Here is a 17,509-nt window from a genome sequence, read left to right on the forward strand (position 1 = left end):
TAACAATTTAAATTATTACCATCCTGACTCAAGCTGTTGATAAAAGTGATTTTTGGGGTTAAATCCCAACACCTCCCCCAGCCAGCCGTGATCCTACCTACACAGCACCCCCCCTTTACTCCCTAACTTCATTAAATCAAAAGGAATTATTTCTCAAAGAGATTACCGGAAGACCATTTTATCTCTCCCCTCTGTCTCTTTCTCTATGTCGACCTTACAGTGGATCCTCTCAATCTCTTCTTCTCATGTCAGTATTAGTGTGCCTGTCACGTGTGGCAGCCACAGAGTCCGTGGGTGGATCACTGACTCCATATGTGAATGTGACATCAAACTTGTGAGCAGAGAGAGGATCTCTTTTATCAATGAATGCATAACGGCCTATGCAAACACACTAATGCATGTGCATCCCATGTGAATAAATGAAGTGGGATCCCTTCCTTTGTGCCTCTTAATACATAGCAGCTGCCTTTTATGGAGTGATTACCAGTCTCTGTGTATGACAGTGAATAAGCAACAGCCATCTAGTTATTGATCGAAAGATGGAGAGGCTGAATCTCGGAGCAGAATGCATCAGAATCCCCATCACAGACCTGCTGGACCTTTAATAGACATTTCCAGCAATCCAAGCTGTGACGTAATTCCACAGAAAAGTCCCAGCACTAAACTAATATGTGGTGAGATGGATGAGTGTGGCTCCAAGGTTTAGCTGGTGGGAGTAATTGCTGGTGTGGGGGCACTCATTGGGTCTGATATCCGCAAGGCTCCCATAAATAGTCAATGTGCATCGATTGCAAATGGCTTCAACTGAAAACCCTGGCTAAATGACTGTGGTACCATTATATTAGTGAAATGACAAACAGCCAAACAGATATTACGAAGCATGACAGCAGTTTTGATTGATTGCTTCAGCCTTACAAGAGTTTGAGTGTGTTTGCTTACCTTGCGTGTGTGAGCGTTACAATGTTTGCGTGCTCTCTCACTCTGCACGTATTGAATTACAGGATTGTTATTGGCAAAGTGTGTATTTAACATGTGGTGTGTGTCCACTTGATGCAAAGCCATGCAGACTGTTTTGTCGATCCCACAAAGAAACCCATTAATGTCATTAATTGGCCCTAGTCGACACACACCTGTGTCCCCGAATCTATCTCTGGAGCCCGAGGGACGACAACACAATATGTGCACTATGAGCTCAGAAGGCTTGGCTTATTTGAGGAAAACCCCACCCCTCAACAATATTCAAGGGATGGTTGCTATTTTGGCAAATGCACTTCCTCTGCCAAGAATGAGATGAGACGTTCAACACCACTCCCCCACTATGTTTCTTCAAGCTGGTTAGCTTAGCCTAAGTTAATATAACAACAGAAAACCAGGGGGTCTGACTGTCCAAATAACAAGATCTGATTATCAGCACCTTGCTCAACATCACATCAAATGATGGTTTCAAACTGAGGAACTATTACCTGGACTGGTGCAGTGAAGAGTGACAGGAGAAGCTTAGAATGAGAAACTCTTGTGTGTCTTCACTAAATATGAAGCTACAAACAGCAGCTGGTTAGCGTAGTTTACCACAACACCAGGAAACAAGTGGAAATGGCTAGCATGGCTCTGTTCAAGGCAACTAAAACTGCTTATAACACCTTTATAGCACTACTCAGCTCGGTATGAAAAACTCACACTAAATATGATGCCGCAATCCAGTTGCACAGGAACAATGTTTACGTTAGCCAGCTGGCCATTGTTAACAGACAGTAATTGGACAGTAGGCTACTATGTGAACAACACATTTAATGACAGAAGTGCTAATAATCAGTACAAACTACAGCTGTCACTAATGGTGACTTACGAAGGAGCCATCTTGGATTCCTTCCAAATCGAAATTCCGTCCGGAGGGGGCATTCCAGTTGCAACTTCCTACTCGGGGGTCGTATATTCCGAGCTCTGAGGTTAAATGGAACTTGGCATGAAGCTATTGCCGTTAGTAGAGTCAGCTTAATTTAGTATAACGACAGGAAACAACATACAACATATAGCATAGCTCTGTTCTAAACCAACAAAATCGGCCTATCAGCACCTTACATCGTATTTTTTTGCCCTAATGCAGTAACAAGAGTGAGATGAGATACTTTCTACAGCAAGTAGGCCTACAGACAACCGCTGGTTAGCTTAGCTTAGCTTAGCATTGCACATCATCAGGAAACAAGGGACAACTGCTGGTCGGAGTCTGTTTAGGTGTAACCAAATCATATCGTGGTTTCAGATTGGGTTATGTGAGGAACTATTTCTTGACCTGGTGCAGTGACTTACTTCAGAATCAAATAGTTCCACTCTTAACTTTTGACATTTTAATTATACTACTATAACTTTTTGTAATGATTTAACAAACAAATATTGGTGAGCTTTCGAGGCACTGGGAGTTTTGTTACATTTCGACAGAGCAAAGTTATCTGTTTTCCTCAGCTTCCAGCTTTTAAGCTCAGCTGAGCTAATCGCTTTCCAGCTCCAACTCCATACTTCACACACAGACGTTAGAGTGGTATCGATCGTCTTCTCTGACTCTCAGCAAAGCTATCAAAGCTGCCAAAATGTCAAACACCTTCCTGTGATTTCGTTTGTTTCAGTTTAGGATACATCTGCGTGTGGATGCATGCGTGGTGTGTTTTACCTGGACTTCCCGTGCATGGTAGGCGATGATGAGGCCCAGCAGTATGACCGTCGACAGGCTGATCAGACACTTCAGGGCCAGAGAGTACATGGAGCTCTGTAGAGAATAAATTAACACATCATGAAAATCATGCAGTGCAAACATAATGCATATTTCATATTAGCTTTGCCATGTTGATTGGTTGAATATTCAGAGTACATTTATGATGAAGATGACACAATCGTAAAAACTGATTGTCTGTTTTAACTTGCAGATATCCCAGATGTCGCACTATATCCTGCGTCACTCTTCTGCTAAAATGTCCCGTACGTGTACAGAACCGACACAGCCTCAGCATGGACAATATGTATCAACATTAACAAGCACAGACTCAAAGGCTGAACAGAAGTAGAATGGTAGTACCCCACCCGTCAATATCTTTCAGTCAAGCTTTTAATCCTCTACTTGTCTAGTTTCTTATGGTTTATAATCGATGCACTGGGGAACTTCCAATCAATACAACTCATAGCACTTCAGTGGCTTCTTCTTCAACCCCCTCACCCCACATACTCAGAGCACACTAACACTCGCTGGAGTCATCATACACACGTGCACACACATACAATCAAACACTTTTGTATATTATCACATCTACACAACTGCATCCATTTGATTAACATAAAAAAATGCATATGAACATCAAGAGCATTCAACGTATTCGATTTATTAGGTATCTTTGAGGTCTTTGAGATTCTCCAAACCTATCGAAACTGGGAGACACGTCAGACCTGGCGAAAATTGCAAAGCTATGCAGTGATCGGGCTCATATGTGGCTCCATAGCCCAACACAAATGCAGGGTCACGTCGGGATAAAGTTGCTTGAACGGTCGTGAAATTGAGTGGAATCCTTGCTCTCCTCACTCTGGACGTAAAGAATATTTTTCTGCATTTTTTCTCAGGAAATCCGCCTTTTGGATTTTCTGTGTCAATTTTCGTGTTCCCAAGAATATTCTGACACCTTTAAATAAAGTCAGGAAACTTCGCACCATGTTTGAAATAGAAAAATTCTTCAATTTGTTAGAAGAACATAAACATTTCAGGTAAAATTGGATCCTCCTTTTGCGGTGTACTGTCTGGCGTTGGTTAGAAGGATATTGTTGAACTCAGAAATTGGATTTTTATTATTGAATGCATTTAAGCGTCAATATTCAGTTTCATAAGCTCTCCCAACCTTTCAAGTATTGGAAAATAAAAGATTTTGTTCACAAATGAAGAATGTCAGGAATCAGCAGTCAAAGAAAGATGTTATTTTGACTCATCTTCTCAACCTTAGAAAAGAAAAATCTGTATTCAGCTCTGTTGTCTCTAAAAGCCAAGCTGTCTAAATTGATTCATTTGTCCACATCAGCTCAAGGACTATGTTAGAATATAAATATAAAACCACAATTACCACATTACAGTAGTATGCCTCTGCCAGTCAGTCAAGTTGCAGGTAATATTGTTACAACTGCTACTTCTGTTCCTTACCTGGAGAGTTGTTGGGAAAAAAATTGTCATTTGTATCCTGAAACATATTTTGTGACTTCAGGGGGACATTAATGTCTTCTTTCAAGTGGATATTTGTGCTTTATGAAATGAAATTACCTCTTGGCATTCCTAATATATTGTGCTCACAAGAAGGAGAGGTCTCAGCTTGTGTGACCAGTGACCTTTGCCCACCAAAATCGAATCAGTTCATCCTTGAGTCCAGATGAACATTTGTTTCAATTTCCTGACAGATCACATTCAAGAAGATGATGCATGCAGACAGACGGACAGCCGGAAAACATAATGCCAAGGGTGCAGAGGCAGAGAAAAGACCCACAGAGCGTTTTCAGGATCACTGAGTGTGTAGCCTGCTGCCCTCTTCAAGGGAAGAGCTGAGCCACCTTAAGACTGCAGCATCTCAAATCAGGGAGTTCAGCTGTTAAATAGGAAGCTGTTAAGCATTCATCACGGCGATCTCAGACTTTCCTTGATGATATTATTAAGCAGAATCTACATTGCATTTTGGGTTCATGAATTTATATTGCAAGTCAGCCTGCTGGAAAATAGTGTGTTAGTGTGTTATTGTGTCTATGTGGGGTCTCTGAAGATGCTTCATGACCTTAATGTTATTTATTCAACATCATATAGGGACAGATACAGACAGAGTCTAGCTTGTTAATACGCACTGGTGCATTCCTCTCTTGAGAATTTCCTATAATTATCAATATCTACAATGACTGGATAAGAGACCGGGTGCCCCTTCATACTATTTATATAACACATACAAATGCACAAACACTTACTCACAGACTCACACAAGGAGAACATTAAGTGCGTGTTGTTCATTTGTTACTTATATCAGTGTGGTTATAGGCCACTGCACAACATTGGAAAAATACCATCTAGCTTTGGCTCTCCACTGATATGCTCCATCATCAGCCGTCCCACAGCTCTAACTGTCTTCTGGTCTTTAGTCGCTCGTGCCTTGTTTTTCTGTCTCAGTCCGTCTCTCCTCTACATCCATCTCATTTGTAGTCACTGAAGCAAACTAGAAGGCAATAGAAGCCAACATTGTTGTGCTAATGAGATAAATGTAGACTTGGGTTTTTAGCAGTGAATCTGTTTAAATACACACTCTCACCAGAGAGCCGAAATGAGATTTGCACTGAGTTTACTTCCTCTCTCTCTCCCTCTCTCTATCTCTCTATTCTCACCTCTCTCCCTGCGTTTACCTCCGGCTGTCTGTTGGACGAGCAGGTTTTTTCAGTTCTGCCCATCACATTGTCAAGAGCATTTTGTTTCAGCCTGTTTCCACTTCACTTACTCTACCTTTATAGCGAATGTCTCGACTGTGACGGTGTGTGTGTGTGTGTGCTTGCCTTCTGTTCATTTGAGGTGTTTTTTTACCTCCCTAACAATGACAGCTGGAGCTGGAGGTATTATGGTTTTGGGTTGTCTGTCCATTTGCCATTCTGCCGTAAGCACATCCATCCATTTTTGTAAAACCAATATTTCAGGAATGCCATTCAGAATTTCTTTAAATTCAGTAGAAAATTAATTTGGATTTATGGATGGATAAATTATGCTTTAGTGATCAAAAGTTGAAGATCAAGGTTGCTCTGACCTCACAAAACCCGGTTTTGACCTTGTGAACATAATATCTCCGTAACACCTTGAGGGAATCCCTTTAAATTCAGCAGAAGGGTTCACACATACTCAATTGTAAACTGATTTGATTTTAATTACCTTAGGTTAAAGGTCATCACAATTTTTGGCACATCAAATGTAAAGAATCGATTGGGTTTCCGTTAAAATGCTTTCAAGTTGTGATGTTTGTGTAGGCTGGTAATGTTTAAAGTTTTTGGTTATACACTACTCCTGCTGTCTTGCTGGGAGTTCAGATGATTGATACCATTCTCTTTGAGTGGCAGGCTAAATCCCTCCAGTCTTCATGCTAAGCTAAGCTGACTGTTTCATACAGGTCTAGCACTGGTGACATAAACAGTTATTCAGTTATTTGTTGTTTGCTTTTTATTACTTCCACTTGGGACCTTATGTTTTCATTGCTGTTTGTCCGTCTGTTAGTAGGATAACACAAATACCAAGTGTACTTCAAGGAAGAACCCATTGGCGCTGTATTGGGCTATTCTATTCTTGTTTAGATTTTACATATCTACATAACAAGCAGCAAACATCAGACTTTTAACATAGTGTAATCTACAGTAATAGTAGCCTGAATAAAACGATTAAGTTGTCGAGGTTCAACTTGTTGGACAGTGTCGCTGCCATTTGCTCTTTATGTTTGCATACACATGTTTGTTTTATGTGTATGTGTAAATATAAAGTATTTCAATATAAAAGGTAAATAAAACAACAATTTGTATAATTTAGATGAAACACACTCAGGAAAACATCACTAGGATTATTTTATTTAAATTTCTATCAATAGATCCTTTCACCTAAATCTTACACACTGAACCGTTAAGTGCATGTTTCTTTAAATAACGAGCTTTCTATCAATGGCTTGGAGGAGAGCATGCAGAGATAACGAGTGTTTTGAGCTTCTCAGATCAATCAAGAGGCACTCACAAGCAGACCAGGGTTTTCCCACTTTGTTCCCATCTCACCCTTATTGAAATGTAAGAACAATGCATGTTGCTTACAGACACATAATCATGTCATTCACGACACACATGAATGTGTTAGTACATGTGTGTGTACATGTGCATGGATGCGTTGTTGTAAGTTAGCCTTTGGGGTCTCTCCGTGTCAGTGCAATGCCTTCCTGCAATCAGTCTCCAGGGAAACAGGCAGTAGACAGGGGAAGGATGTCACCTTACTAGGATAAACAGACACACACACACACACGCACACTCACGCACACAATTTCAGCCCAAACATACTCAATTAAATCCAGACAAAGGTGGCTGTGAACACACACATTACCAGGTGAATCCACAAGCAATGAATACATAAAGACAAACAATCCATAGTTGTGTATATACAGAGTATACAACAATTACTCAGTGACGTAATCGTTTATGTTACCGTTGATGATGCAAGCTCTAACACACTCACACTCGCTGTCAGAGGTAGCATCGCCTTTTTTACACTGAAAGAAATCAGCATATTTGTACCTGTTAGTAGCAATACCTGTGGGATCTACCGTCCCTTAGAAGCCTGTGATCTGGAAGATGAAGGGAGTGTGGAGCGGAGTAGAGGGAAAGAGAGGAAGAGGAGGAGGGGGCGAGAGACGCAGAAGTGCAGAGATGGCTGATAGCGCCTTTAGAGAATATGATGGCAGTTGGTGAGTTTAATTCCCAGGTGATCCTCATGTACTGCACTGAAAAGCAGCATGCAGTCACTGTAAGTGGCCCGGTGGAGAAAGGTCTCAAAAGGTCTCCCAGTAAATGTCTGAGAGAAATGTCAGACAGTGGGGTGAGAGCGGGGATGGAGAGGTGGAGGTATGGATGGCGGGGGAATGAGGGACCCTGTGTAAGGCTGCTGGGATGGTGATGGCCCCTTTGGGGAAATGGTGACGCGTTTAAAAACTCACCAGGCGAGGAACATAAACACTCCTCATAAGTGAGAAAGATGCAAGGAGGGATGGGAAAGAAGGGGAGAAACCATCCATCACAGGGTTCAACATACAGAGACGTTCAACCGTTCACACTCACACTCGCACTTATGGTCAATTTAGAGCATCAATCCACCTTCCCCCCCCCTCACAGGAAGACATTGTGGCGTCTGTGGGAGGAAGTCGGACAACCCAGAGAAAACCCACGCGGCTGCAGGGAGAACACCCAGAAGAGGGAATGAAAGCGAAATCTGCTGCTAATTACTAAGTACTTGCTGGTGATGAGCAATAGACAGTAGGTGGTTACATGCAACCCCATCCCTCTGCTCCTCCAACATCTAACAACCATCTGTGTGTGTTGAGGTGTCAAGCGTGTCTATTGACAGTGTGACAGGTGAAGTTGACAACAGCTGTGCATTCCCTCAGAATAGCCATGTTCCATTGAGGATCCAAGTAGGCATTTGTGAAGTGATCTATCGACCTGACAGTGACAGGCCACGTTCTCAGGTCCCAGGTGTCTCATTGCTTCAGTTATTCTGAGATAGAGACACATGTCCGCCAGGGAACCCCCTCCCTTCCTCTTTTAGCCTGTACCTAATAAAATCAATAATAGAAGCAACATGACAACATTTCCTAAAAGAGGGACTCCATTTCAAGTGTCAAGGTCCTGGGTCAATGGCAGAGAGGAGGTGACACTGATACTGACTCGAGGCCACAGAACACGTCGAATTCAAATACAGTGCAGCGTGAAGACAGACTCCCGAAACGTCTCGAGAAAAGTTATGACAGCAATTAGAGAGCCTCCGTGTTCGATGGCTTTTTCTGCAAAAACACGCAATTCAGCCTGTGAGCAAATTTAATCATTTCACATTCATAAATTATGACACCATCCAATATTCTCTTTGTATAATCTATAGTGTCTCAACAACATTGCACTGAGCGACAATTTGCTGACACTGTCTCGGCTGTTGAATGTACATACGTTGCATTGGAACGGCTTTTATCTGCAGATAAATGATCTCAGAAGTGACCTTAATCATGGACTTTGTGTTTGTCTTAAACTCGACTCAAGTGGGATGATAAGTGACGAGAGAGGCTTTAAATCAATTAATTAAATATCTGAGCTGTAGCCCCAGTGTGTGCTGCTGACACAGTCTCAAATCTGTTTCTGCACATGAATATACATATGCTTACTCACTATATCCACCGGCACGGACGCTGTGCCCTCCTCTTGTTAACCTCTCAGTCTTTATCCCTGCAGACACACTCACAAACACACACATGCACCGTCCAACCCATCCCGTGTAGTTCCATTCTTATTCTTCATCTCTATTTTTGGGTGCAGCATAGAGCAGCTGGACCTGCTTACGACAACAGGAGTGTTTGGTGGGTGCACAGTACACGCAGGCACACGCACACAGACACACACACACGCTGTTAACAGTGACATGGAGGTTCTAACCTACTGTCAAAGACACAGGGATGTATACACATGCATGTATACACACACAATGTATTTACTCTAATGAAAACTCATATGCATCTCTCACATTTCCTAACAGGCTCTCACTTCCTCTCAATAATCGGCTGTCAATACATGAAGCACAATACAACGCCTTGGGAAGTCAGCATCCATTTTCAATGTGCGCGTTCGTACGGTATGTGTCTGTGGGGGTGGACAGTGCGTGTGTGGGAGAGTGATTATCAATAATCAATACAACAAAATCATTCAATGAATCCCCCCTTGGACTGGTATAAAGCACTGCCTGAACCTCTCCACTTCTCTGCCTGCCTAGCCCATCCATCTCCTTCTCTGTTCTCTCTTTCATCTTCATGATCTCAAACCATTTTTCACCCCAACCAGCGGGATTCCCTCCACCTCAATTATCCACGTGAGGACGTGAGCGGTTTAATGGAACTCCAGTGTCTGTTGGAGGCAAACCAAATCCACAACCATAAAAAAAAGGGAATATATATATATGAATGTAACGTTGCACTTGGCAGTCAAAAAGGAGTTTTCATTAGGCATCTCTCTGGATGCCACCACTCTTTAAAAATGTACGATCCTTCTTGTAATGTACGATCCTGTAAGGAGACTAAAGGCTTCAAAGATGTTTTACCCTTCTCCTGAACTCTGTTAACTAGATATCTTAATGAACAGAAATGAATCGATATAGTGGGAGCAAACACGCTGCCCGGCTCGAAGTCCCAGCTGTCCTGCAATGCTTATTGATAGACAAGATGAGGACTGTATTGGTTGTGGGTTAATAACCTAAATCAGGCTTTTCATTATCGCCTTTCTTTTTCCCCCTCTCCTTCTCCAGCGTCTCATTTCTCACCCAGCCTCTTCTCTCTTCCGTTCGCACTCCCCCAGTTTTTGACGCCCACTAGAAGAGCACGGGAGACGAGGGAGAGAGAGAAAGTGAGGGGGAAAAACGAAAGGGAGGAAAAAAACGAAAAGCAGGCGTGGGGTTGATTTAGAAAAGAGACAGACAGAGAAAGAGTTGGCGGTCGGAAGAAGAACAGGTCGGACAGAAAAGAAGAAAGGAGACAAAGGAGCGACAGAGAGGGAGAAATTCAAACCGAGATTTTTCATCAATAAAAAAAAAGGCTGCTGCTAAAACAGTGATTTTCAAAAAGTACTGAGTGGGAGAGTAACAAAGAAGAAAAGAAGCCAAGACACAGCCAGCAAAACAGAACAGGTAGGCTTTTCTAGCACTGACAATAACAGAGAGAAACCAGGTATGAACTGGAGACCACAGTTAACAAACAGACTGAGAGAGAGAGATGATAGACACACCCTGCTGGCTTATTCTAATTGACTACCTGTGAATCGGTCTAGTCACTTCCTCCCTCACATGATCAGTGATCAATATATAACAGGCTGCATTCATGGACTTAACACGTTCGCCTTCCTGGCTAAAGAAACCTAGCTCTCCTTGATTCGTTAACCCTCAGAGTACAGATGGAACAAGGATAGAAGTACCTCTAGATCAGCAAGGTGAGTACACCATGCACCTAGCCTCACTGGGACCCTGTGAAACACACACACACACACACACAAACACACAAACCACCAAAATAAACACAATAGCAGCCAGGGGCCAATGCAGCTTATTAAACTCCCCATTACACAGACAAATGAGATCCTGGTCTCCTGCTGATAATCTGCCCCTTATGTCCTCTGCATTGTTGCGTTACATCACCCAAAGCAGACACTGTCACGCCTGGTCACTACAGTACACACCCCACTAAGAACATGGGCAAGGTGGTGGTCACCGAGTGGGTGTACCAATCATGAATTTGGGGATTAACTGTGGAAAAGCTGATTCTAATTATCTGGGCAACAACCCAAAATCCAAGGTTTGGGCGGCCTTGGGACCTGGGTCGGTGATGCGTGCTACTGCTCCTGGTTTGAGTCTCACTACGGTCACCATCCATTCCAGGCTACCACATTACATCATAGGTTACTACTGTATGAAGGCAAAATGTTTAGGAATCAAAGTTAGACTCTAGATTCCAGCACCGATGCTATGTTTAGCTATACCCAGCATGTATCACAGCCTTGTTAGACAGAAACTATGTTTACATGGACAGCAAAAATCTGACTATTCCAAAAGATATTATTTTGATTATGATGTTTACAACTGCTAATAGAATATTCCACTCATATTCCCGTTCACATTTTACAGTGTGAAGTCTGACTCGTCAACATTATGTTCGCTATGTCTTGCATCCAACATTCACACCAGAATTTGATCATTCCAAACTGAAATGGTTTAATCCACAGTTCTACCTCAACCCGTTGAGTGTTTTCTAATTTCGCAAAAGCTCTCTCATCTCTTCGTTCTTCAAATCAAACGCAGGGCATGGGTTGGCAAGCAGCTGGTCACGGCCATATGTCGACATCACTAAATGCTGTGAAACCTCCCAGAGGACGTCATGTTGCCATTTAGACTTAACATGTCTTAATTTGCTTATTGATTATTCCAAAGATGACCTCAGTCAGATTGAGGTTATCAGCAAATGCGGTTTTAAATGTCCTAATTAGGTTAATATCAGAATATGTAATGTAAACATGTCTTTCATCAGACCTGGTAAATGCAAATGTCCGTCAAACACCACTCCCCCATTTTGTGACGCAGGTGTTCTGTTAGAAATGTGTTGCCTCTACACCCAACCTGAGAAAACTGTTATGACATCATGATGTGTGACATCACAGGGGTTTCCTCCTCCAGAGCTGCAGAACGCTATGTGAGGCTAAGAAGTGCTAACCAGGGCAGGTAGAGTGCAAAAATCAGTTGAGTGTCCTCGTTAGTATCACTGGTCCGTCGCCTCACCTTTGTGTACACGCCCCACGACAGCTCCGTCTCAATCACCATGACAACGATTCCAAACATTCCGAAGATGAGAGCGTAGTCACTCAGCCTCTTCCTCTTCTCGAACAATGCCCTGCGATGCCCCAGTTTATAGCCAATGTTTTGGTTCTTCCGTTTGGAGGCCTTGGAGGTGCTGCCCCGGGTCCCGGTGCCCACCGACCCCACCGCCCCCTGCCTGCTGCTCCTGCCCGACGGCACCCGCCTGCTCTCCACCAGGGCGTGGTTCTGGTGGTAGATGGACATCTGGTTGGATGTGGAGTCTGTGATGTCATACCCTGCTCCGCCGTACGGCGAGTCTTCCTTGGATGAAATCACAATCTCCGGAGGGGTCTGGATTGGGGCTTGATTGGTAGAAGTCTGGACCGCCAAGGACGTGGGAGGGGCTTCTCGCTGTCGGTCATGCCCCCCAGCGGCCGATGCCCCTGCCACAGCTGAAACTCCGCCCTCTTTGGTCTCGCTGCTGCTGTCTGATTCGATGAGGTTCCGGCGGGAGGCGCTGAGGCGGCTCAGGGGCTTCATGACCCCACCTGTGTACTTGCAGGAGCTCATGGCGATCTCGGTGAAGGGGTTGCTGTCCCTGCGGTGAACAAGAGGGCTGGCTTGTCTGTGTTTGCACCCCCGCTCTCTCTCCCTGTCCCTGTCCCGGTCTCTGTCCCTGTCCATGGATGGCGAGTGGGAGGAGTAATAGAGGGCGTTGTAGACTGGGGAGTTGTCCCCACTCAGGCTGTGCTGCGAGCCCAAGCAGGAGGACAAGGGGGTGCTGGTGGGGTGCAGGGCGTTGGGGATGGGGGGCTGCGCTCCAGACGAGGACAGGGGCAACTTAGGAAGTGACACCGAAGGTACGTTGGGCGTGGCAGGGGAGGGGCCGCTGCCATTGAGACGGTCGAGGCTCGATCCTCCCATGTGGTTGGAGTGGTTGGATCCTGGCTGGTTGCCAGTGGCGGAGGGATGGGATATAATGCCCAGGGGATAGAGGAAGCGCTGGTCCTCCTCCTCACTCCCTCCTAGCAGAGCCAAGCTCAGAGAGGGGGGAGGCTCCATGGTCCCAGCTGTGGCCACGCACCTGTCTGCAGAAACACAAAGAAGAGAAGAACTGTAAGGACATAAGATTTTAAATCATGATGGCAATAATGAGGACAGGACAGACAGGGAGAAGGGAGGAGTTGTGATGGATTATGATCCGTCACAACAAATGAGGGGACTAGTGGACTAGTGGCAGAAACTTGGACTATGGGCAGAAAAGGTCTCGGGTTCGTCTCTGGTTCGACTCCACGGAGAAACAACAAAAAGACAAACCTGGATTGATCTGTCCAAAAATCCAAGAGGATTCTCCCTACCCTGTCTAGTGCCCCTGAGCAAGGCACCTTATTCCCCCAACATCTGCTCCCCGGGCGCCGTACATGGCTGCTCACTGCTCTGTGTGTCCTGCACCAGATGGGTTAAAAGCAGAGGTTAAATTTCCCTACAATTGCATGAGTGCTTGTGCATATCTGTGCATGTGTTTGGGACAAATAAGTGTATCTTAATCTTAAATAAATGTATCTTAATCTTAATCTTAAATAAATGTATCGTAATCTTAATCTTAAATAAATGTATCTTAATCTTAATCTTAAATAAATGTATCTTAATCTTAATCTTAATAACTGAACTCCAAAAACTGAAGGCGTGTGACACAGGCAGCAGACTGTAGAAAAGTGGTGGTAATTGGGGGAATATGTTATTCCTTGAGTCACACTTGAGTCAGCTGCCCAGTCAGCCTCGCTCAGCTGCTCACCGTTTCCCAGTGTCCTCTCCCTCTCTCCCTCTCTCCCATCTCACAGTGCTTCCAGCAATCTATGCCATAACATGTCCTCCGTGTTACATTGTTGTCAGCCTTGGAGAATGGTGCAAATCCTCCGGCTTTACAACATGGAGATGAGATCAGGCACAGGGACAAGAGGATAATCATTCCACATCAGTGCACTGTGACAGCAAAGGGGGGGGGGGGGGGGGGGGGGGAGTGCTGGGACTAGTTAACCAAGAGTTGGCTGCGTCTAATTGATCCCCAGAACAATAACCGACTTCCAGTGTGATATAACCAGACAGCTTCACATCCTCCCAGTCTGCTTCTCCACCTACCTCTTCTCTCTCTCAGTCCCTGTCCCCCAGGTTGGAGGTTGCAGGTTGAATCACTGGCAGGATGAGAATAGACACTTTTTCTTTTTCATGTTGTCACGGCCATCCCATCCTCTTTCTGTTCGCCTCCTGTCACTGGGCTGTCCACAGGTCCTCCCAGCTTGTCTCTCGAAATTGTGCGTCGCTTTGCACCCCCACACCACCCCACCACCCCCCCACCACCACCTCACACACACACACAGATGTTTGCCTCCGTGTCTGCGCTCTCGCTTGGATGCGGGTCAGTTCGTTCGCCTCTGTGCCATCACTGATCCATGCACGGTGCCCATCTCGATGTTTGTCAGTGACCATCGACAGGAGACGAGGAGGAGGAGGAGGAGGAGTAATCCATGGTGACTGGATTAAATCGGTCAACCTGTGGCTGCCAATAAAAAAAAATGTGCACAGGAAAAAAAACACCCACGCCACGAGAAAGGTGTGACAAACCGGGAGAATTACGCACGGATGGACGTCAGGTCCCAGTCTCCGGATTCTGAGTCTGAGATTTCATGTGCGACTCCTCCACCGACTTCCACTCCACACTCCGCTCACTGTCTCCCCCCGGCTCCGTCTCTCACTCTCTCACTCTCTCCTCCAACTTCTCTCCCTCTTCTCTTTTCTCCGCCTCCGCTCCCTCCTTTCACTCCCATTGGACGGAATCAGGAGGAGAAATGAGCGCTGAAAACAGGTGGCAGATTTCTCGCAAAAAGATAATAATAATGATAATAATCACAACACATGTCTAATTTATTACAAAGGGGGTTATTGTTTTTATTGTATCCAACTAAAAACATGTGATCCGTGTCATGATTTCGCCGTTTGGCACCTGTTACGCCTGCAGTAGGACGCTGGAGCAGGCAACTCCAAGATTCATTTCCCACGATATTCATTCATTTATTTGTAGAACAATAGCAAGTCTTGATGAAACAAATCTATGCTTCACAGAAAAATTTTGAAAAAACAGCAACATATGGGGAGGAGGTGGGCGTGGCAGCAGGAGAAGCCGAAGGGGCGGCGCCGCGCGTCTCCAGATCACTCTGGGAAACACCTCTTCCTTTCTAGTCACAGATTAGGCCAAGATTAAATGTCACAGGCTAATGTCATATATTAGAGTTATTCCTCAGCCCCCCCCCCTTAAGTGTATCTGTGGAGCTGCTGGATACAAGGGCCCTAACGGAGATAATTAAAGTTGTATTGAATTCCTTGTCAATAATTAATGCTTGAAAGAAACAAGTCATGTCAAAGAAAATCCCTGACGGTTGATTTACAGTAGATGCATGTAACCGTGGGGATCCGCTCCATGCAGGGACTCTCTGATTCCATCCTTTAGCAGGCTAATCAATTCATAATCCCAACTCTATAGCGTCTATACAGCATAATCCTGCTTAATTAGACTATTCCACCTGGCCTAATTTGGTTTAATGTTACGGTTTTCTGTGTGAATTATAGTGCTCTCTTTAATCGGATGAGCCTAGACGCTGTGTGGGAGCGGATTAGACCGTTTCCTCATAACAGGGCAGCCTATCCTGCGATTATGCAACCTGACAGACATCAATAAAGCAAATCATATAATCAGTAGGATGATTCCTGCTACGTATCACTAACACAGCTGATATGAAAGGAGCACAGAGCAGCATAATGCTTAAAATACAGTCAATGTCATGTTTATTTGTCCTTATGTTCGTCTGTTTTTGTCCCAATGTTCCAAATGCCTCTCTCTAAATTCGACGGTGGGTTATTTCACCCGTTCCCTCCTCACAAGGAGCAAACAAACACAGTAATGTGTTGTTTCTGTCCCCCGGGCGTATTCGTGATGGGTCAGTGATGGAGAGTAGCTGCTTCAGTGACTGGTAAATATTTCATAAAGTCCCCGGGGAAAGGTCAAAGGTCAGGTCTGCTCCATCACAGGTCAAGGCACTGTATTTATTTAGCGTTACTGGGAATCATGGGCCAGAATATATGTTTTTCAGAATGAGTCTGTGTCAGGTTTGGGATTGAGGTTGGATTAAATGTTTTGGTTAAATTAAGGGAAAACGTAGTTGATGAGTATTGCTATGGATTCAGGAACATGAGTAAGGGCAGAAATGATTTGTTTTGAAATGATTTGTTGATTAGTCATCAAAAGACTGATTGCAATTATTTCGATAATCAATGAATTGTCCACATGTCATTTTTCAAGCAAACAAGGTTATTCTGGTCTTGGCTTTTAAACTGAGAGGATGTGTCATTTACTCAGTTTCATTTCACTGTAAATTACATTTCAACAGTGAACTTCTTTCAGTGAAGCCAAAAACTTGCTTCACTGAAAGAAGTTCTCAAGCATGAAAGCTGTCCTCAATAATACGATTTGAGTTCATGTACAATAAATTATTGGCTCGTGAATGTCTCTTTCCCAAATGTTTAATTTAGAGCAGTTAAAGAGAGTTTTGACTTTTTGAAAAATTAAGAGTATTAAACTTGACATCATTAATACAACAGATACAGTCACTGCTCCAGGCCCAGTCAGATTGGTGTCAACATGGTTCTGACCTCAATATTATCCATGGAGCTCACTGCACCCCGAGCTGAGGTCCTTTAATATAAGCTGCTTCTGCCATTTGAAATCCAAGGATGCTCAAGTCTCCTCTGAATCTCCTTCCTTTATCTGAGTCATGAGAGGCTGCAAGATGATAACAAAGCACCATAGCTGACCTTGGATCAGCAGAACACCAGATTCTCATTGGAATATGTGTGAATGGAAGCATGAAATGATAAAAAAAAATAAAAATGAATAGCTAGCAAAGTAATATTTTCTGCAAAAGGTCTAAAAGTCTTCTTAGATAAGAATAAGAGAGAATAGTATGTTGCTCCAAGAAGTACAATTTGTTCAACAAGGTTTCTCAAGTACATGTAAAGGAGTAATCGTAACTTAATTATTAAAGGGAAAAATCTATTTATTCATTGTACGAATAATGATCCATTGCAGCTCTACAAGAACAAACAGAAAGAACACAGATCATGGTGTTCTGATCTCACCTGCACAGCAGCTAAATTCCTCTCGTCTGTTTATTTATTTAATTTTATCCATCCTGATTAAACTTTAACGTTCCAGCAGTTTCTTCACAGCAAGAGAAGGAAAACAGATTTTAAAAAAAACACAATAGAAAGCAGTGAAGCATTGTCAATAGGAGAAAGGGGTGGGGGGGGGGCTGCAGAGGACCCAGGGGGACATTAGGCCTGACAGAAAAT

At 43.9% G+C, this 17,509-nt stretch overlaps 1 protein-coding gene across 1 annotated transcript in view; it reads right to left on the reverse strand.

Annotated features, from left to right (window-relative positions):
* Window positions 1-13,168, reverse strand: part of kcnn3 (potassium intermediate/small conductance calcium-activated channel, subfamily N, member 3) — a 40,312-nt gene extending 27,144 nt beyond the window's left edge. The window contains exons 1-2 of the mRNA XM_061081694.1: window positions 12,089-13,168; window positions 2,666-2,761 (exon numbers count right to left, since the gene is read on the reverse strand). Of these exons, the coding sequence (XP_060937677.1) occupies window positions 2,666-2,761; window positions 12,089-13,168 (1,176 nt within the window). The remainder of the gene's footprint in view (window positions 1-2,665; window positions 2,762-12,088) is intronic.
* Window positions 13,169-17,509: the final 4,341 nt, after the last annotated feature.

The sequence above is a fragment of the Limanda limanda genome, chromosome 11 (genome assembly GCF_963576545.1).
Source record: "Limanda limanda chromosome 11, fLimLim1.1, whole genome shotgun sequence".
Lineage (NCBI taxonomy): Eukaryota > Metazoa > Chordata > Actinopteri > Pleuronectiformes > Pleuronectidae > Limanda > Limanda limanda.